At 47.5% G+C, this 22061-nt stretch overlaps 1 protein-coding gene and 1 long non-coding RNA gene across 7 annotated transcripts; one reads left to right on the top strand and one right to left on the bottom strand.

The window, feature by feature from the left end:
* Window positions 1-291: 291 nt before the first annotated feature.
* On the top strand, window positions 292-21676 carry LOC148389320 (uncharacterized). 2 transcript variants are annotated; one of them, XR_015861629.1, is made up of 3 exons: window positions 292-441; window positions 10548-10721; window positions 20976-21676. It is a non-coding gene; the product is annotated as an uncharacterized LOC148389320 (long non-coding RNA). The 2 variants fall into 2 exon arrangements; XR_015861630.1 differs by lacking the exon at window positions 20976-21676 and adding an exon at window positions 19429-20224.
* Window positions 13145-21233, bottom strand: enc1 (ectodermal-neural cortex 1). Of its 5 annotated transcripts, none has more exons than XR_015861627.1 (4): window positions 20968-21233; window positions 16399-18228; window positions 15854-16001; window positions 13145-14325 (listed from the first exon to the last, which is right to left on the bottom strand). XR_015861627.1 is itself a non-coding variant. In XM_088391627.1 (4 exons), the coding sequence occupies exon 3, from the start codon at window positions 18220-18222 to the stop codon at window positions 16447-16449; it is 1776 nt and encodes a 591-aa protein (XP_088247753.1). In that variant the 5' UTR covers window positions 18223-18228; window positions 20723-20886; window positions 20968-21233; the 3' UTR covers window positions 13145-14325; window positions 16399-16446. The 5 variants fall into 5 exon arrangements, 3 of the variants coding, with proteins under 3 accessions (XP_088247753.1, XP_088247752.1, XP_088247754.1); XR_015861628.1 differs by having other exon boundaries at window positions 15896-16001; XM_088391627.1 differs by lacking the exon at window positions 15854-16001 and adding an exon at window positions 20723-20886.
* Window positions 21677-22061: the final 385 nt, after the last annotated feature.

The following is a 22061-nucleotide window of genomic DNA, read 5'->3' as shown; positions in this document are numbered from 1 at the left end:
GCTAGACCACCAAGATGTTTATGATGAGATGGCGCCATCTGCCGGTCACCAATGACGTCCGTTGCGTTTGCGCTTTGGAGACCTGCGGCGTTCAGGTACCCCTGCGTGAATGGTAAAATTGAAAAAACCCACGCCAAGCATCAATTCGTCTCTCTGTTGTCCACGTAGCTTATGTAAGATAATGTTCATTAACACAATAATCGCCTAAATCAAGTTTTTTTTTTAAAACTGCACAGCGTAAAAAAGGACATTGGCTGTAGAGCATTTTGTAGCCACCAGACGGCGCTCGTGTCACGCGGATGTAAACTCACTTCAGCTTTTTCACATCAAGAAGAAGCAGTGTTTTTTTTTTTTGTTTGTTTGTTTTCTCCCATCCCAAAGTTTGGTGTTGCAGCGTTTTTAGTTATGCTGAGCCTCACAAAGCTGCTCGACAGTCTCCAGGTGAGTTATTTTTGTTTCCATTTGTGGGTTTTATTAGCGTAAAATGCCACAGTCGTAAAACCCCCCATTACTAACCGATAATGAAAAGCTACATTTGTACGCAGTTCAGTGCTCTCTGCCGTCTAGCTCTAAGATGCTCTGTTGAAATCACTCTAAAAAGCTCAAATATAACGCAAGAAAGATTTGGCCTTTTCTTTGTGTGCGATAATACGAGGACAAACATGTTTTTTTTTTAAGTACGCGTGCTCACGGGCCTTCTGATCTCATTTGCATATTCCAATCCTCCGCATCCTGCCCACATTGACCTGTGCAGCTCAGGTGAACCGTCCCATTCAAATGATTGTGTTTATCGCGCTTCAGGCCGCAGTGAGCATCCTCAACATGTTGCCGTGTCAATCTAATGTGTCAAGGGCCTTAAGAATCAAGAACGCCGGCAACTTTAACTCCTGCTAAGAAACAGACAGCATGAGCAGAATCATTTTGATAGGAAGCAAGAAGCTCAACGGAAGGCAACCGCAAAGCCCGTTTTCAAATCGGCACTTTTAAGGTGTCCCCTGAGGTTTAATGGAGCTGCTCCGGAACGGTCCGGCAAACGCGGCGGCTCCTTCCACAGCTCTTGATGTACGAGCTGCGATAATGAGCGCCATTTCGGCTCCATTTGTCCCCACCGCCGCGCGCCAATAAACATCTACGTGATGGATGGTAATTAAAGTGCAGCAAATAAAAAGGCCCGCTGCAATAATTAAAAGCGCCGAGGCCTGAAAGGTTCCTCAATGATTGCCTCTGTGTCCGAAAAGCAGTGGGGGACAAAAGGACGCACTGTTCCCCGAGGGGCTTCAAGCTAGGCCGGCGCTGGGCTAACTTTAACCATTAATGTGACCTATCACCTTAACAACTCAATTGACTTTTTTTGTGGAGGGGAGGGGGGCGGAAATCATTTTAAGCGAACAAAGTCATAATAAACAAAGTCAAACTTACAGGGACCCATCAGCTAAGCTAATAGCTGCCATATTTTCCGCATCAAAACACTCGATTTAGTTCTCGCAGACTGTGCGGAGGCTCACCTGGTTTGGTCTTTGCTTCATTGACTTGTTTCGGTCTTTTCTAGTTGCTAGGCAACGCTGGAGTTGTCCAGCAGCTTGGCGAGCCCCAGGCAACGGGTCATGGGGTGAAGTCCCAGGCCTGCTCTAATTGGCTGCAAGTCATGTCAATGTGACAAGCTCGTATGAGCGCTGGGAGCCAAAACACTGGCACATTTCCTTTCTTTTCTTTTTTTTTTTTTTTTTACCCTCGTCACCTTTCTATATAAATGGCAACCACAAGGGCCTTTCAGCCCCTCAGAAGCTTGAACAAAGACATATTCCAAAACGTACAAATTGTCTTGACCTCTTGGTGACTTATTTATAGATGCGTTTTATTTATTCACGACAAAGGTGAACATAGAATGTCGACTTCATGTTTTCATGTGGGTTGAATTGGATATCATCAAACGTGCTCTTGTCTTTGCTATGGGCACACATGAGAAACGGCGACAAGGTCAACAAACGAGTGTACGCAGGTCGTGTTCTCAAGGCTGGCATCTGGTCTGTCCTTCCAGTTAAAGCCCCGCCCCCCTCGGTGCCCCCCCGCCTCTACAAATAGGAAGTGACAATCAATGGCTCCTCTATGCTCCGGCAGGGGGCTGAAGCGGCGATATTGATTTATGCACATTTCGTTACATCGGGCCTCCAAATTCATTTTTGGGACCTTAGCAAGATGTCATGAGAGACGGCTAACCGTACGGTCATGTGACGGACGGTCTGCGGCGTCATTCCAAGTATTCTTGAGCCGGACGTGTATGTTCGGTGACCTCTGATGTAGCATGATGCTACATTAGCTTGCACTAATGCTAGTACTAAGAGTAGAGCCTGTTGGTTCAATTTGGGGGCGCAAAGGGATGGGGGAGGTCGGGGTCACCATAGCAACAAGACATGAAGTTGCTCCATACATGCTGCAGCTTTTTACGTCTTAAAGGCTTTCCTGGTTCGAGTCTGACATCTCATCTTTCACATTGGCACCACTTCTCTAATGCACACTTAATATCATTCAACACACGCGCACGCATGCTCGCGCTTCCCTTCAGGGACACAATCAGGCAATTTATAGTTCACGCCATCTGTTACCATGACAGCGCACCTGGCCCTGTACACACGCACGGCCACCTGCAAAAATCCCTAAAACCCTCCTTATTGATCCCCGGGAGGAATTGGGAGAGCAGCTGGAAATCAAGCCAAGCAGCTTGAGCTGCAAGATAGTCAGTCGTGCACTTCAAATTGCGCCGCACTCGTTCGTCTTACTCATCTTGTATTTCCTCCTCGTTTGCGACTCGGCCTCACATCAGCGCTCCACGGTCGAGACGCGAGCGGGCGGGGATGACATGTCGTGGTGCCCGCCACCGTGCCTAACCCCCTGACCTTGGGCGGCCCGTTTCCATGGAGACCGACGTTGGCGACGAGCAGGGCCAACAGGGAGCGAGAGCAGAGTTGAATCTCAGCGTCGTGCTGGAAAGTAAAATGACATCTAATATTTGTTGCTTTCAATTTAGTTCATTTCAATGTATTTATTATTTTTAAAAAAGCCAATTAAAATCGGAGTTGTAAAGAAAATAATGCATAAAGATATTTACATTTCGACTGCACACAAAAAATTAGTGGCCCAGCGGTATGTACGCTAGACGTGCCGTTGCCAACGGCGACAGGTAGAGCGCGCCTACGAACCACCTCCTTTCCCCATGTGACGTGAAGTCACAAGATGGTGGATAAGCTTGAAGTGGAGCTCTGAAGCTCACTTCAACATAGTTACATGAAAGCCAGATGGCGTCAAAGCACTATAGCAGACTGCAAGTATGCGGAGGATTACTGTACCCCAACGAAAATAGTGACCCAGCTCGCCATCCATCATGTTTATCCCCTCTGTCGCTGTTAAACTTCAAATTGCCGCGACGGCTTCTTACTCCGGAGGCCCCCGAGCGAATCTCATCTCATCACCTCATCAATTTTGAAGACTCTGCTCCGGCGGGCCGCCATTTTACGGCGCCACGGCCCACTCTTACCAGCTTTCACCTCTGATTTGTTTCCACCTACTGGAACTTACAAATCGAATACAGTAGATCAGTAGACCTATTTGACCCCCAAGGATTCGATAGCTGTAGCTCGGGGGTCTGCAAATAATGTCAGTGAATCATTCTCAAAAGTGTATACAGTCGTTAAAAAGTTTAAATGATGACAAGAATAGGCGCACTCACATTTAGCAGGATTTTGAATGCGATTGAATAATTATGAAGCCATCCCCAAATGTAAGCAGGTGTGTACACTTTTGCAACCTACTTCTTTTGGGGCCCTCCCCCATCAATTGAATTGTACGGCTCTTCACAGTGGTGGGAAAGTTTTTGAAATAACTTATGGCGGTCTCCGAAAAAATGGCTTTTGAGAGGGGTGTGTAGACTTTTTATAATCATTGTAAGTTTGGCATCGATGCGCGAAACTTTTCGGGACAAAAAAAAGCTTGTCTTGTTTCTTTGGAATAGAGTCGTGTTTCGTGGATAAAAGCGCGATAAGGCGAAAATAATCCCGTTAGCAGCTAAAGACGCTAGTCTTCCGATTTTACGTCAAAGTTGGCCAAAGCAGAGAGTGGAAAGTGTTATTTTGCTGAGTGTGATGACGTCTGCGACCAAATAAATGTGAAGAACGGCTGTAATAAGGCTTTTATGGGCAGCCACAACAATATCCAGCACATAGTGCCGACTATAGATTTCTCCTGGGTGGGATTGCAAAGACTGGCAATATACTCGCTGGTGACGCTTCCAACCACAGGAGGACCATTTTTAGACCGTTTTTATATTTTCCAACGACGTTGCTGTTTGTCAGACTTTCTTCTCTCCTGGCAAGTTACAGAAAGTTGCTGACGTTGCGTTCCGATTTTGTTTTTTATTTCTGTTTTGGATGTTTGTCGCGTTGAGCGCGAGATGGCAAACGTGACCTCGTAGTTGACTTTGGCGAGCGGCCGCCGAGCAACGTCAACTTTGACGCGGCGTCAACTCTCGTTGACGGGAATCGTCGGTGGGTGCCGCTTCCTTCACCGCCTTCACAAATGTCACACTTGGGCTCCGAATTCCCAAAGCTCGCGATCTCGTTTATCTGGCTGTTTTTTTTGTTTGTTTTTTTAACTACAGACAACACAAAGGATGAATAGCATTGGATGGCGCTCCATGTTGAGGAAGGATTCTTGGGGGTTTGGTTCCTTTTAGCTACCTTGTCGACACCTCAGGCAACAAGAACATGGCACACGGCAGGAATGTTGACGACGTGTCGCTTTTGACACCTCATCCCGAATCTTCCCAGCCAAATGCGTTTTGCATCAACATGACAGGAAGGAACTGGCAGAGCGCTCCGTGCAAGATTTTGTAATTGCTCACCTACGGTCTTGTTGTTGCAGGAGAGAAATGAAAGGAGGTCTTAAAAAAAAAAAAAAAAAAAGATTCCATTTAGAAAAAATATATATAACCTGCTTGACTCTCATAATAATAATAATAATAGTAGTAATAATAATGATGAGGATAGTTAATATCAATCATGGCCAGAAAAGAAGACGGGAATGTCCCCGCTGATGTCTCATTGTCGTCCGTTTTTCTTGTTGCTCTCCTCCCTTGGCGGAGGCTTTTCCATGTTTGTCGACTCGGCGGTAATGACCTCCTCCCGGGCTCTCTCTCCTCCCTGCTCATAATTTGACGCCTGCGGGGATCCGCTTGGCACGCTCGACATCAACCTGTATGAATTAAAGCAGGCGCGGGCAAGGAGGGAGCAAAAAGCAGCACAGCGGGAGGCAAGACAAAAAAAAAAAAAATGAAAGGGGAAAAAAAAAAGCCCGCCAGCGACTTGACGCCAACAAAGGGAAAGCGTCGTGAAATATTTGCTTTGGATTGCAACACAGCCACATCGACGACAAGTGCGACCGACCTCCTCCAGGCGTGGAACAAAGCAGGACACAACTTCGCATCACTTACTTTGTGACTTGGTTGTTTTTGCCTCCTTGTTTGATTGGCAGCCCGCTTTGTTTCTCAACTGTTAGTTGTTGGTTGATTGGTTGTTTACTTGGTGCTTGGTTGGCTTCAGTTGGTAGACTGGTTGGTTGGTTGGTTGGTTGGTTGGTTGGTTGGTTGGTTGGTTGGTTGGTTGGTTGGTTGGTTGGTTGGTTGGTCTAAAACCAGCCTCCCATTTGCCCCAGTTTTGTCAGTTCTAAAAGGACTAATAATGGTTCTGCAGAAACAATCATCAGTCATCACTTCTTCCTTTGTCTGGAGAGCAGAATGGCTCCGCGCTCATCATCCTCATCCTCATCCTCATCTTCCAGCCGCACTCATGAGTCATCGTGACTCACGGCAACAAGTGCGGTCAGGGGACACGCGTGTGGGAGCTCCGAAGCACCTCGCCGTTTCTTCGGCGAGCGATCCCGCTGTCGTCAGCTTAACGGCAATTTTGAATAAAAGTCCAAAACAAATCGAATCGCACCCCGCAGTGACGCATAAGGTGATGGAGGGGGTCGCCATGGCAACAGTGGACTAACACGCTCACCGTTTGAAAACAGGAAGTGAAGATCCCCAGGCGTCTAAAAAAAAAAATCCATCGCCCTTCACTGACCCACCGATTTGTTTACCTTTCAACACCTTGTGACCACTTTTGTTACCATGGCAACCGAGGTGCCCCAAAAATAAAGGAACCAGCCATCACCTTATGATGGTCAGTCTCCCGGACGTTTTCAGTCGTTTTTTTAAAACATTTTTATGGACTGCCTCGAGCGAGCGATGCAGCAGCAGCTCATCCTCGCCGCTCGCTTGTTACTTGATGAACGGTCCACTCAGCTTGTTTGCAGTCCTTGTTGTCGCTCCACTTTTGCCGCTTGTTACAGAAAAGATCTTCCCTCCTCAGTTCTGCTCAGATGCTCTTGATTGTCGATAAAAACGTTCTCTGAGAATATTGCATTGTAGTTTTTTTATTTTGATTTGAACTTCTTTTCATTTTGAGAATGATTCTTTTTTTGTCCCTTGGGAGTCAAAAGTAAAGCTTTGAAAACTTTGATAGCAATGTTGGCATGAGAAATTAGTATTGGCAGTTGCGCTGGGAAAAAAGCCGCCGCTCTTTTTCTGCTTCTTCTTCCTCGTTGTCACTCAACAAAGGAATGTTGGCGAGAGGTGTGAAGAACAAGTGAAATCAAAATTCCCAGCACAGCAGCTCACAGAATGCCTGCGCTGCCTTTCGAAGTTTCCGACGTGGGAATTCCTGCACGGTGAATGCAAAATACATTGAAAATAAAATTTCAATTTAAAACGTATAATATAACATACAAAAATCGAGCTAAATTAGAATGAGGGGAAAAAATACAAAATATAATTACAAGATAATCCAAATAGATATTTTGTAATGCAAATTCTGATTTACAAAATGGGTCAATATGAATGCAAGTAATAAATGTAAAATTACTTAGCTACATAATGAAATAAATTAACTAAAATATTTTCAAAATTATACAAATATTTAAACATGAAATGGAAACTCAATGTATCTATAAATAATTTGACATTTGATATATTTATGAATTTTTTTTTTTTTTTAAACACACACACACCCCAAAAAAAATCCCAGCTGTGGATCGTCTTTGTTGTGGCCCTTGTGACGTCCATCAAACATTCCTCTTCTTCTTCTCAGGTGCCGCGCACATTCCGTGCTGCTTTCACACCTGTATTTTGCACACGTCGGAATCCTCGCCCATTCGCTAATACCTTTCAAGTCCGCCCGGCTGACAAAACTTTCTGTCAGACCTTGCTTTCAATTGTATCCACTGCACTTCACTTTTGATCGTCCTTTTCAAAAAAACTTTTGTCTTGAAAGGTTTTTGCATTGTGCTGCTCCTTCTGGCATGCTCGTCTTGGCCACCAGGGGGGCGCTGTGACACATACGGATTTATTTGCCGATTTGCTTAAGTTAAAAAAGTTCAAGTCCAAACGACCTCTGCATTTAACCCATCCCCGTGTGATTCTGATCCATCCCCTGGGGCAGAGGGGAATCGTAGCGGTGCCGTGCTCGGGAATCATTTGGTGATCTAACGCCCTAATTCCAATCCAAGGTCCAGATTTCACGCTAAGTCCTTTTGTGAGAGAATCGAGCCCGACATTATTTCCTTACGAATACCTCTTGTGACCTTTTTGTTTGTTGCCCCGTAAGGTTTTCCTGCGCCATAAAGGTCAGCGGACAGGCGGCATTTGAACAACATCAGACAAACATCAGCGGTCAAGCGATGAAATATTAACTTCGGCGAGCGGCGTCAGCACTCCTCCGGTAACGGTGAATAATTCAAACTTTCCGACGGGCCTTTTAGCCGAGGGGCGGGGGCCGCGGGGCAAAAGCAAGCTAATGAAGGAACAAAAGGGCGGCGCTGGTGCGTGTGCGCCGGCCGCCGACCCTGGCCGCATTCCATCCCTTTGTGGACGTGGACAAAAGCCAAAGCCAGGAATGCTGGAGCAAGAAATGGGGGCATTCTCCAAAATGAACTTGGATGATTACAAGTGAAGGCAAATTTATCTGGATTTGGGATGAATAATATCCCCTTCTGCTTTCGGTAAATCTCATTTTCCCGGCATTATCGATTTCCCATTGTTTGTCGCCATCGGGGTGACAGATGAGCCTTTGGCGCACTCGTCATTGCTTCCATTTATTCATCTGTCTCGACTGGGACTTTTTTTTTTTTTTTAGATTTGCGTCTCTCTTTATTCAACGTTCCACGAATGACAATGATGTCGCCCGCAAAGCCCCCCGTGAGTCACGTTGTCCCGTAACGGGAGGATGGGATGACTCATCCTGCAAAGAGATTGATTGCACATGCAAACTGCTTCTTGTTGATGCTCAGAGGTTGCAAAAGTGCTCACACCCTGTACTTAAGTGGAAGTATATGCCGACTTATGCAGTCTGGCGGGCTTTTTCTTTATCTGGTAGTCAACACACAGCGGTAATATGTCATCATATTCTTTTTTTTTTTCTTTTCTATTTTTAATTCCCACTTGTTTCTTCCTCAGTACAGTCAGAAAGAATTTGTTCGTCCTGAGTTGCCACCACTGGGAGAGCGAGAGGCTTGTTCACAAAGCTAACGACTTCATCTTGTGGGCGCTCCAACTTTTTCTTATTTCTCGGGGAGCTGCCGTATTGCTTTTGCAATTGTGAGCGGGCGCACACGTAGCGCTCAGGGAAATGCGCTGGAAATCTCATTACGGGAAAATCGCGTTGGCTCGGGGGCACACGAGGCGAGGCGTCTTCGCTTGCATGGCAAATAGGCTCCTTCCCACGGTGGGAACGTAGCTTTGTTGGAGAGGGTTGGAGGTCAAGTGCGGCAGTGCCAACACGGACGAGCAATTAATTGTGATTAATCTCACTCTTTCACAGATATCCTTTATTTCAGCCAATATTACAACTTTTTTCTTGCAATTCTGACTTTTCCCAACTAACTTTATCCCCCCCGTGTGAACTTTAATACACCTTGGCGAATATCTTCATTTAAAGCTACTTTAAAGCTAAAGATTTTTTTTTGTATGTTTTGAAAATATACAGGTGGTAATTGAAAATTAAAAAAAAAAAAAAGATCCTTTCCTCAATGTTCTCTCAAATTGATCTTTTTTTTTTTCACTGTAAACACATTTTAGGACCTCTGAGCATAGACGCGCTTTAATCTGTTTGCTAATCTCCAATTAAAGGGACCATTAAAGATGTTTGGCCAATGCAGCTGCCACCGCTCCTCCTCCAATGTTGCACGCACACACACACACACACGCACACACACACACGCACACACACGCACACACAGGAGTGTCCTGCATGGATTGACCTAGATTGAGCCAGCGACTCATTTCTGGAGACACAAAGGAGGATTATCAGAGATTAAAAATGACAACGTGTGAGGATTGAGGAGCAGCCGAGCCAGGCCAATTATAATTACTGTCCGAGCATTTTTCAAAGATATATGAAAGTCGTAAACAGTCTGCGGCTAATCCAGTGGGTGGAGGTTTTGGGTCATTTGCCTCGTGCTGCCGGGGACCAATAAGGGAGGCGCAATATTTTGCAATAAGGGTGAAGGGGACAATTAAAGAAGAAGGAAAGAAGTGTTGAAGCAAATTCCAAAAGTACACTCTGATGCTGAATTTGCTTTTATTTTTATATGACATTGTGTGTTCCGTCTAAATCTATCTCGCCTTGAACTTTGCTGTCCCTGATCTTTACGAGCGAGTTTTCTTATTAGTTTGGCGGCTACTTTCTAGTTTTAATGTCGGCCGCACGACTCCCAGCACGGCCTCGGCCCCTTTTGGATGCGCGCCAGCGTTTTCATGCGGCTGTTCGGGGTCGTTAGTGTTCACTTATTAGGCGCTCGGGGGCGACTTTGAAGGCCGGCGAGCGACGGCGCGCTTATCGGCTTTGCGAGCTGCACCTAATAAACGTTTAGGGGGGTTGGCCTGCCTCGTAACCTTGCTGAGGTTCCTTTTGAAATGGCTGAGCGGGGGATCGTTTCATGAGTGCTACTCGCCTTGCAATTTGAGTGTTTTGTTTTTTTGGGGTGTATTTGACCAGAAAAAATGCAGTTTTGATTTATCTTCAAACTAGAGAAAATTGCCACAGCATTTGTTTTGTTTTTTTTGATGTTTTTCTTCATCCTCCTTTCATGTGAAAAACCAAAACAATCCATGAAATTGCACCCTGGCAATTAAAGAAAGAAGCATCATGAATGCTGGCTTTGTCTTCTTTCAGTCTTGGGTTGAACTTTTCAAAGAGATGAGATGACAACGGTTCGCGTGTCAGCTCTGACCTTTACTGTCCAAACATTGTCTCATGCCCTTCCATCATGTGCCTCTTTAAAATGCTTCTTTAAAATCTGTTAAAAAAAACAAAAGTATTTGCTGACTATTTGATATTCTAACTCACCCAGGCAGGCATCGCTTTTGCCATTTCAAATCCCGACTCCGGACGGGTTGCCTCGTCCTTAGTTGGCTTCTTATCTTCCCTGAGAAATGTTTTTTTTTTTTTCTTTTTCAGGATGGATGTTGTCGTGACTCAGCTGCGGCCCGACCTCGGCTGTCAGATGAAAGGTCATGCGTGCAAACAACTTGAGGCGACGACGGTGCGTCCAAACAAAATTGCTGGAATGGAAACACATCTGCGACGGACGACGCCACGTTATCGACCACCGCCTGCCGTGACGCTTAGCAGGTACGTGGCGCTGGGACCGGGCTTGACGTTTTGGGGTTTATTCATCTTCAAGAGAATATTTTTGCATATTTTCATGAATAATGTAGATTTATGAAAATGGAATGCTTTTGAAAATGAAGGAAGTTAATTTAGCATAATTTCGTGAAAAATAGTATATGTATGTATATAATTTATATATATATATATGTTTTATTTATATACATATATATGTATATATATATATATATATATTTGTATTTTTTAATTGAGAAACAGGGTTCTATTTTTTAGAACAAACGTATATTTTGTTGTATATTTTTTAGCAAAACATTTCAAATTCCAAGGAAAACAATACTTTCAAAAAAAAAATCCTAATATGTACTAAAAGCTACAACCAAGTAGTCTAATTCCAAGGATAAAGCGCTCAACTTTTGAGGCAGAAAGCGCATCGGATACTTTTGTGCTGACGTAAGGTGACTTGATGATGGGTAGGGGAGGGGGTGCATTTAGGTGCGGGGGCCTACCAGGAAGCTTTGTAATTAGCACATGTCTGACAGCTGGATGGGATTTGAGCGTACCCCGTTGTACCTTTCAAGAAAAAAAGTATTACATCATGGGGCCCCCTGACGGCGGGGAACCCCCTTCAACTTTTCGGGGCATAACTCGCTCAAAATGACGTCCGGACCGGCGCATGTGGTCCCCATCGGGGTGTCGGCGAACGTAAAGCACGATGAAACGTCGCCGACCAGCGCCCGAGTGTGTGTGGTCCACACACGCACACATCCAAACGGCCGCAGACGCACACTCAGTTGGCCACAAGCACTTAAACGCTGGCTCGCCGATGCGCCGCAAAAACTTCTGGAAGCCGCCAGAGTGTGATGAGAAGTCAGTGGAACTTAATTACATGTTAGCGACCCCCCACGGACTCGTCAAATTTTGCTCGGACGCGGAGCAGTTGTTTTCTACTTGTATGCTGCGGAGATAAGAAGTAAAACGGAGTCCCCAAAAATCGTTTTTACACCTTAAGATTTTTGTAAAAAATGGGTTCAGCGCCGCTGTCACTTTGGTTCTTTTATTTGCCTGACAAATATTTGTAGCAAATGCATGTACTATGTTTTCCGTTGAGCAGCTTGCTTGTTTTAGAGATTACATCTGCGTGCAGTTTGGCAGCATTCCCGCCGGCGGGCACCACTTGGATGAAAAAGTCTCTCTTCGCAAACATAATAACTTTCAGACAAGACCATCGATAGAGACTGGACAGAGATAAACAAATTGGAACAAATTCCTCCCAAGGAATTCTCCCAATCGCTACCAAATTCAAGCCCCAAGCCAGTTTACTTTCGGCCCAATCAATTTGGCAGATTTATCTTTCATGAGCAGACCCACAAAAAAAAAGTTAGACAGGTCGCCAAAAAATGTCCATCTTGTTTGGAAGCAGCCCTTTTAAGTTCATTCACTTTGAATTTTTGAAAATTTGGTCGATTTATCTTTCATGAGCAGACCCACAAAAAAAGTCCATCTTATTTGGAAGCAGCCATTTTAAGGTCATTTTAGCCATTTCTTTGCAAAAGCCAACATGTCCCCAGAATTTTTTGGAACGTAAATCCAATCCTTGAGCAACATGGTAATTTGCTCTTGAGTAGACCCACAAAAAAATCCTTAACAAGCCCCTGCAGGAAGTCTGCCATTGTGGTTTGAAGTAATCATTTTAGGTGCTTTTGGGCCAAGTCTCTTTAAAAGCTAACTTGTTCACAGAAGAAGAAAAAAAAAATCGTCACGTGTTGGAGAGCACTGGTGTGGCCTCTGTGTGTGGGAATAAGTCCAGTTTCCTGCCGGACAGGAAATTCAACTTCCTGTCGTGATTAATGTGACGGCTCTGGACTTGGCGCGGGGGGGGGGGGTTGTTTGAAAAGTGGGGCTCCCACCCACACACAGCGTCCCCACATTTCACTTTAAATGTCAGCCTTTGTTAGCAGGCCACACACACGCCGGAGAAAAGATCATTTTAGTGGCTCCTTGCAACATCTCACCACTGAGATTGTTTATTTCTTTAGTGGCTCGGCTACCCCGTTGACCTTTTGTGGGTTCGCGAGGGTCAGGATCCAGTCAAACTGGTGTTTCTCAAATCCGTGTCACAAAGAGGAATGTAAACAAGCCAGGAAGAAACGATTAGATGATTTTTTTTTTTGCGACATAGCTATTTAAAAACAAAAAGACAGATGAGAAGTGTGAGAAAGGAGGGAAGTGAGAGGAAGAAGGGGTGCTTTTTAAGATTTCATGTTCTCCTCCAGCCCCCACAGTTTGCAGATAATGGTTGCCAAGGTGACTCGGGAGAGAAAGGGAAAGTATGCGGCTCTACTCGAGCGCAAAGTAAAACCAGCGACACATTTCTCTGTCCAATGAAGTTTTCACTCGCGTATGCAAAGACACACACACACGTACGATTTTTATACAGCCAAGAGGAAAAAACTCATGTTTATTCAGCCATGGATTTCACATTGTGAAAAAAGAACATGTACAAAATAATGCCATCGAAATTGAACCAGTCATGACATCAATGACAACAAAGCATTCTCACATTTTTGGTCTTTAGGAACGTAACGACAAAATGTTCAACGGGATGAAAGCGGTGAGGTGAACCAATGGCCAACTCAAACAAAGAGAGCACTCGCAGATGAACTGGAACGGGAAGGTGTTGTTTTGGAAGGTGATGTCTGCCACACAGCTAACCAGCTAGCCTAGCTAGTCGCATTCTTGGCCTCATTGGCCGCTAATCTGCTCCCGCTAATTGTTGCGGCTTTTTTTCTTTTGGGCGGGGGTGCACGTGGCGCTTGATTTAAGGCAGGTTTGGCGGCATTGAGTTGGAATTCTTGTCGCTCGACCCCCCGCGGCCTTTGCGGCCTCACGCTGTGGGTAATCTGAGCTTCCTCCTTCTCATTAGCAGGTAGCCACCCTCCCACACGCCGAGGGGAAATAAATAGCATGAAATCGTATCTGTGCCAAAGTCGCCACCTGCCGTGGTGGGGGACAGCGGCTCGTGTTCAAAATCCATAACGGGCGGTTCCGAGTTATTAGCGCTCGTGAAGTGCAGCTGTTCTTTTTGTTCTGTCTGTTTTTTTGTTCTTTGTTTCAAACTGTTGCGTAGCAAAAAGTCTTCGGCCGTTAAAAAAAAAGCAAAGGCGTCCACCGCCGGCTTTCAAAGCAAAAGCATTCAATGGAAGGGCGAGCCGGGCGCATGTGAACAACTCATGCCGGTTGTGCCGAGTCAGCAGTCGCAGGTGAAAAAAAGCAGCATCAGCGACAGAAAGCGGCATCCCCGAAACATTGCCCCCCCCCCCCCTCCTCTCACAAAACTTCCGCCCTCAGCTCTCCTAAGCGGGGTTGGGGGGTCAGAGGAAGGAGCTTATTAGCGGATGAAGAGCTTTGTGTGCATTCAGTCCAAACGCATGCCAATCACAGAGAAAAAATCCAAATGTAGGCGAAATGTGCCACGCTAGCCCCATTTGGTTCTCTCTTTTTTTTTTTTTGGTCCAGCATCCATCTCAGATGTCTTCTCTCGGGATGCCTCGTCACAGTCGAGAGTTCAGTAGGGGATGGAAAAACAAAAGAAAAAGCCAAAGGAGATCTGGAAGAGAAAAGAATAAAGTATTTAAAATGAGTTAGGTCAAAAAAAAAAAAAAACATGCAAATCTTTTAACTGCCATCGTTGGTGGACGTTCGGCTTCCCTCGGGGAAAGACTTTTATTGCCATCTTTCTCCACTCAACCCCCCCCCCCCCTTGTGCCTTTACTCGGCGAGCAAGCATCAGCCTGAACCGTGGCGCGTACAAAAGCCCAGCTGAGGTTTAAATAAGTGGCAGGATTAAAGTCCTCGGGGACTGTTTTGAGCGAGGGAGTAATCCGGCACTATTAGCCGCTTCCCGGGCGTCATCCGACGAGGATGTACGCCACGGACGCTCGCCCACGCCTTGTTGTCAAGAGCTGGCAGCCATGTGTGGGTGACGGGTTGGCGCCATGCCGCCCCCACCCTGGCCGGGCCCGGGGCGACTGTCGCCTCCTACGTCGAGCCTGCTCAACATCATCGGCCTCGCAAGGAGGTCAGGGGGAGAGCGACGTGTTCACAAGGCAGCGCTCTTCAGATTTTAATTCAGGGATCAATTACCCCCCCCCCGAAAAAATCTGAAAAAAATATTCAGACAATTGATTAATCAGCCAAGTAATTAAAAAATGCACAGTGTTAATGCGAATAAAAAAAAAGCTAATTTTTGCCTAATAAATCAACCGACCGATCTGGCTTTACTTTTCGACTTTTGCTCCCTGAATTTGAAAACGACTTTGTATTTTGGATTCCTTAGGCCTGTGTGAGTCGACCCGTCACCTAACGTGGCAAATATTCACACTTTCACACATCAGCCCCGCATTCAAATAATTCCATGGCGGCGCCGATTGGTTTTGACACACGATGGCGGAGAAGTGTTGGATGTTAAATTTCGCACCCTCGTTGCAGCTATTCCCACAGACTCGAGCTCCTTTCACACCACGTCAGAGGTGAGGCGGAACACAGCAGATCGAGAATCTAGAATTTAGATGAATGGAGCGTCTTTCCGGAATGTGGGCCAGAACACTCAGGCGAGCATGCTAACGGCTAGCATGCTAATGAAATGCGTCGTTTCTAAAATGAAATGTGGCTCTCGGAGAAAGCACCGTTGGAAAAAAAAGAGTGATAAGTGCTTGTATTTTCACTGGCGGAGGCAGCACTTCATCGTAGAGCCAGCGAGTTCCACTTGTGAATTAGCATAGCATGTTGCTAAACACGAAAGATTGGCTTTAGTTCACACTCGAATGGGGCGGCATGGCGTTCAAATTAAAAGTCGCAGGAGCCCGCAAAAATGTGAACGCTCCAGAACCACACCCCGGCAAGTCCAGTCGTAAGCCGTGGTAAATGCTTCCCAACGGGGCGGCCTCCTCCTGGCCCGCCCGCCACCGAGAGCGTGACCTCATCAAAGGGAGGCGACGGAGAGTGGATTAGCCCGGCCGGCCCAGGCGTTGCGGCCTGCTGGCGTGTCGTCCCCCCCCCCCCGTCTAATTGGCCAACCGTCTTGGAGTAACCTCCCCCACAGGAGCAATAAAAGTATCCTATTCTACTTCAATTACCCTCTCTGTCCTCTGGCACGTCCCCGCAGTCACTTAACTAACCCATGCAAACTCGCTGCTGGCCTGCTGGCCGGCCCCCTCCTCCCAGGACCTCCCGCCAGTCGCCCGCCTTAAGAGCCACTCCGACATTCCTTTGTGTCCAAAGAACCTGGAGAAAGAGTCGGAGAAGTAAAGAGCCGGCCTGAATTGAAAGGTCTTGGAGCTTGAGACTCTCACTATTCCCACAATACTAAACTGGAATTCCCACGGCAGGAATTCTAGTAATGCCCGGGCGGTAGGAACATTGACGACCGCGTGGTATCCCACCCCGCATCTTTTGGGTTTCTCACTGCATTCCGATACACAAAGAGAAGCCGAGTACAATTAGATGGAATGAGACAGCATTTCAGTTTGTATGAGCTAGCTGGAACTCAGACAAAATGGCTGCTTCCAATTAAAAAGACCGATTTCCTGGGTCCTTGAGGATTTTTCAAAATTTGCGGCGTGGCTAAAGTTTGCTAATCTTTCCAGTGGATGAAGCGTGTTGTCGCTGAGACCCTAGTTACCTTAGGGACCGAGTCCAGCGGCGGGCAGGGCAGGCGGGCGGGCGGGCTTCAGGCGGGCAGATGCTTCCAGGTGCTGACAAAGGCGGTCGGGATGAGGGAGTACGGCACCGTGGTGATGCTGTTCCACGCGTCCAGCGTGGGGTCGTAGCAGTCCAAGGTCTTGCAGCGCTGCGTGCCAAAGTAGCCCCCCACCACGTAGAGTTTGTTCCCGGACGCCACCGCCTGGCAGCTCATGCGCTTGGCCGTCACGTCGCCCACTTTAGTCCACTGGTAGCTCTCGCTGCTGAACTTGTAGGCCGAGCACGCCGAGAACTCGGTGTCGCCGCCCATGACGAAGATCTGGTTGCCCAGGACGGCGGCGGCGGTGTAGCGCCACGGCTGCGGGCAAGAGGCCGGCACGGTCCAGCGGTTCTCCTGGGGGTCGTAGCACTGGACCTTGGGCAGCTTGTCGTGGGTGACGCTGGTGCCCCCGAAGGCGAAGAGCTTGAGCTTGACGCTGACCACAGCCGCGTTGCTCACGCCCTCCCTCAGGGGCGCCACCATGGTCCACTTGTTGGCCGCCGGGTCGAACTGCTCCACTTGTTTGAGCGACACGGACGGCGAGGCGGGGAGGCAGCCGGTGGCCGCCGTGTGACCGCCGACCACGTACAGGCAGTGTTTGAGTTCGGCCGAGCCGTGGCCGAACCTGGCGATGAGCATGGGCGCCGCTTTGGACCATTCCTCGTGGACCGTGTCGTAGACCCAGACGTCTTTGGAGACGCCGTTTTCCGAGCCCCGCCCCCCCGTGATGTAGACCTTACAGGCGATGGCGCAGGCGCTGAATTCCTTCCTCGGGCTGGGAATGTCTGCCTTGGGAATGATCTCCTTGGCCTTCTGGTCCACCAGATACAACTTGTCGCACATGAAGGTCTGGCCGCCGAGGAGGAAGAGGGCGTGGCTGGTCTTGCGGGGGCGGGCGCACTGACTGTTGACCACGCCGTCATTCTGCAGGATCCTCAACTTACAGCGGATGGCCTGGTCCACCAGCTCCTTGCTCCCGGCCTGGGCGTTGATCAGCTCCTCGGTGGAGACGTTCTCCATCAGAAAGATGGCCGGCAGCAGGGCCAGGCGGACCGTCCCGAGGAGTTCCGGGAGGTCGCAGTGGCGCCTCTCCAGGTCGTAGTTGATCCAGTTCAGGGCGGCTTCGTATACCAGCCGCTCGTCCTCGGTCTCCAGCTCTTCGTGGGACAAAAGCTGCACCACCATGTCTTTGGGCAGCTGTAGGAAGTCCTCCGTCTTGCAAATGGCGGGGAAGTTGCTGAGGCACATGCTCCAGGAGAGCTCCGACAGCTTGGTGCACTGGTGGGCGTCGGAGAGCAGCAGCATTCCCAGGCAGTTGGACGGGTGAAGGTTCCTCTCCAGGAACTCTGCGCAGGCGTCGCGGATGTCTTGAAACTCCAGCATGTCGCCGGCCTCCAGCAGCGACTCGGCGTTCTCCTCGTTGATGACCACCCGCGACGTGTACGCGTAGTCCAGCAGCAGCTCCAGCACCTCCGGGTGGACCGAGTCGTGGAAGTCTACCTCGCTGGCCTGGCTCTCGCGTAGCCCGCCGCTGAACATGGCCTCGAAGTAGCGGCTGCAGGCGGCGAGGACGGCGCGGTGGCACGGGAAGGAGCGGCTGCCGGCGTGGAGAAGCACGTCGGTGAACAGACGCTGCTGCCGCAGGGAGTTGAGATGCATGAGGACGCTGTCGGCGTACGACGACTTGTGGAACAGGTAGATGTTCATGGAGCCGGTGCTGGCCCGGGACTTCCGGTTCTCATGGACGCACACAGACATTTTCATTGACTCCTGGAAGTAAAAGAAAGGAGGGATTGAGAAAAAAAAAACACTCAACTCACAAGTTTCAGAACACGCCAACGTTTCTGAGAAAACAGAGAAGATGTCGTCGTCCGTCCACTGACAATTTGAAGCATCGAAACAATTGGAGGTGACGACGAGGTCGACGCACGGGGAAAGAGATGCCGGGGATTCCAGTTAGGACGATTAGGATTGACGTGTCGCATGAGTGCTTTTTCTCACTTGCTGGCATTCCAAGTATGCACGCAGTAAAAGTTCACACGGCTGCTGGTTAGCTTTTTAGCTTCGGGGGTGGGGGGGGGGGTTGCTAACTAGCGCTTTACTGCCAACAAGCATTTTGAAGACAGGATGCGATGGATTAAATACGCTAATCCCTTGTTATTTGCCGAGGTTAGGGAACGGGCACTGCAGCCAATGGCAAAAAAAAAAAAAAAAAAAATCAACTGAAACTCCTGTTTTTATTTTGCAGTTCCAACTGTAAACATAGCACAAGATAACCCTTCTCAACATAATAATTGGACATCAGATGTTGCGCAATATTCCTGCACACCAGCCAACCCGACTTTCGCATGTCACGGTGAGAGCACCGGGAGCAAATATCAAACAAAGCGCAAAAGCATCGGCCCGGCAAGACTGGTTGCATTCCAGCGCCGACAAAGGCGACGACGCGTCACCTCGTAGCCGCTGGCTCAGCTAAGACGACAACCGCGCGCACACACTGTGCCAAAGCTTGACCTAATTAGTCAATAAGAAAAAGGCTTCCTGGTGAATTCACACGTCGGATTGGAGTTTGCTTCATAACAACCCTCAATCTGGATCAGAACTGGAATCTGGTCTTTTGATGGATCTTAGCAAAAATACTGAGTTCAAACAGCTGTCCTTCACTCTGCATTGATGGAAATCATTTCCTGCTTTTCCCCAAAGAAAACAAAACAATGTGTCGCTAACTGTTGTTCCCACGCTCTCAGATCCTTTTTTTATGTGTGTATGACATTCAAAGTTATGGGTGGAGTGGTTTTTCTGTAAATAATTACTTAAATCGCGCCAGACATGACTAATGGAGCCATGAGCTCATCCGAACAATCATCAGGCAATCCGACTCACCAAGGTCCTTTCGAATTCACAGCCGGCGACGTTTTGAAGTGGACGGCACAATGCATGCGAGTAAACAAGTTTCTTTCTTTTTTTCAGTTTGGACTCCCTCTAGATTGGTCATAATAAGCCACAAATGCCAACAAGGAGCGAGAGAGCCTCTGGCCACCATCTGAGGCCCGGATGGCTGGCTGCATGTAAACTTGAAATTATTGCCAGGTGTCCACAATCACGGACTCAGGAAGAGGGATGGGAATGTGAAAATGGAGGAGGGGAAGTTTCCTCGCAAGTAAACATGGGGCTCAGATGGGCCACTTGGACCAGACAAAAAGGAGATGATGCAGCGGAGATCATTGGTCAGCATCCAAACCCATCTGGATCTAATTTAGCGTCTCGGGCCAGCTGTCGTTGCACACGCGCCGGCCTAAAACCTCATTTAGTCGCCAGCGACACCTGATGCCGTCCATTTTATGTCTTGGGAAAGCGTCAACGACACCTCGCGCTCCCGCCAAGATCTTGCCCATAACCAAGGTGACGATTGTGTCCGTGTCATACGGCGCAGTGTTCCCCGATCATTATTGAGGCAAAGTGCAAATACCTGAGGGCATTTTTTTTTTTTTAACTTACCGTCACAATATTGTTAATCAATGCTAATGTGGTTGCTAATTTTTTTCACGTAAATTGTCACTTATCCATGTTGTGACAATCAGCAAATATTTAATCTGTTGAATTTGTCTTACCTGCTTTCTGAAAACATTCATTCTAGTACGACTTGGAGTGTTTTGAAATGATGATGACCTGGTCTCAATTTACTGGCAAATGTACTTAGTCAGTGTGAAACGTGACCCTTGCTCAGTTGAACACAAAACAATTAAAGGTAATTGTTTGTTTCATTGTTAAGTGTTCTTTGTGCAGTCTGGTGAGAGCGAGCGCCTTGAACTGCTCCGCCTGTCACGAACCGTCGCTGCCGGCATCGAGCGCAGCAGGCGTCGTTCGAAGCGTTTACGATACCAAAACCAATCGCGACTGTTACAATAATGGTCAAACACAGCGTGGACGTCCACCAAGGCTGTCAAGCAGTGATCTTAATGACCAGAAAGAAAGTGTTTACATTGCTACGAAATGCTCACTCTGGATCCCATCCGGATTCAATTGAGTTCAGACACACAATCACACAATTACCGATATTTTGGAGGGAACACAAGCTTTTGCATCACTCTTACTGTCACTCTTACAAACTCTTGGATCTTACAAACTACAAATATATTCGTACATTCATCCATTGGCTATGCACGCGTGAAAGATCCAAGTGTAATAATATAATAGATGCATAATAAAATCCGCTGATGCATGGGTTGAAAAATATTGACTGTAAAGTTGTATTAGCTCTCACCTACTGTATTGCCCATCAAAATTTGGTGAAGATATTTCTGCGTGACTGTATTACACGACTCAATATTCGATGGCAGTAATTCCTTCCCGTGGCTGCTCTTTGTTCCTGTTGCGTTCTGTGCTGCATACTTGTGCATGGTGTAAATACTGCTGCTTGTTCCCTATCTGAACATAAGAATGCTATATGAAGTAGCAAAATCATTGCTTTTGAAATGTAGAGATGAAACGATGTTCTCTCTCACCGACCTCTTTAGGGGAACGCAGGAGTTCAACCTCGCCCGGAGAATCTCTCGGACATACCCGCGGTGAGAGAGCCACGATGCGGCCGCCGCCTCCCCGGTTCTTCTTCTTCCCCTGTCACTGCAGCGCTCAATCTCGTCCCAGTCCTCCACGACGTGACTTGTACGTGTAGACTTCAGACAAGACGGTGATGATGGCGAGATGGTGGTGTCTCGTCGCTTCTTCCCTTGTTGTCCAGCTGAGACTGACGCCCGTGCTCGCTGGTGCTTCGCCTCAGTGCTTTGGGCTGATTGGGCGGGGTTGTGCTTAGGGGCGGGGCTGATGCAATTCGGGGAGCCAATCAGGTGGGAGCGGCTGGCAGGGATGTTGGCATGCAAAAAACAAACAAAACGTGCGGTAGTTTGAATAAACGCACAACCCATTCATCGTCATTTGCCTACAATCCCCGCACATTGAACAAGTCAGTGTGCTCATGTGGATGTGTTCCTGAATCCATCAGATTTGGGTCCGTTCTTGGAACTGATGAGATCATCTAATATGGGAAGAACCTGTTGGAAAAATCCCCATATAATGCGTGTCTATGTATGCAAAATCTCCTGAACGCAAGTGAAAATAGGGCTCAGTAGACTTTTCATAGACAGTTTATGTGTGCATTATAGTTAAAGGCAGTTAAACCTCGAAAGCCAGAATTTCTCACTCGTATTTCTGTTCATAATTTGGGCCATTTACTGTATTTTGTTGTTGTTGACTATTTGGGACGCAGTTGTAGTGTGACGTAAACGGTCATTTAATAGGCACCTAATTGAAATGATTTTAATTCGCTCGCCAAGGGAGTGAATCTAGATCCATTTTTGTAATGTTAAAAATATAAGCATCGGCTCCAAAAAAGTCACTGAGGTTTCAACGTTAGACAAAGAAAAGCAAACAGATGGGACAACAGTGACACCCAGTGGACAATGTGATTCACTTCATAGCCTCAAATATAAAAACGTCAGTAAAATCAATATGCACCGAGAAAACATGTATACGTTTCTCTACATGTACGTGTCGGAAATGACGGGAGAACGACAAAATATCAAATAGACGGGAGGGGGGGGGGG

This window comes from Syngnathus floridae, chromosome 12 (assembly GCF_059516105.1).
Source record: "Syngnathus floridae isolate MCC-2025c chromosome 12, RoL_Sflo_1.0, whole genome shotgun sequence".
Lineage (NCBI taxonomy): Eukaryota > Metazoa > Chordata > Actinopteri > Syngnathiformes > Syngnathidae > Syngnathus > Syngnathus floridae.
This window is presented reverse-complemented; position numbering and strand designations above follow the sequence as displayed.

Bases quoted from the DNA above. Each gene is read 5' to 3' on its own strand.
- enc1 (XM_088391627.1), bottom strand. From the start codon at position 18,222: ATGAAAATGTCTGTGTGCGTCCATGAGAACCGGAAGTCCCGGGCCAGC.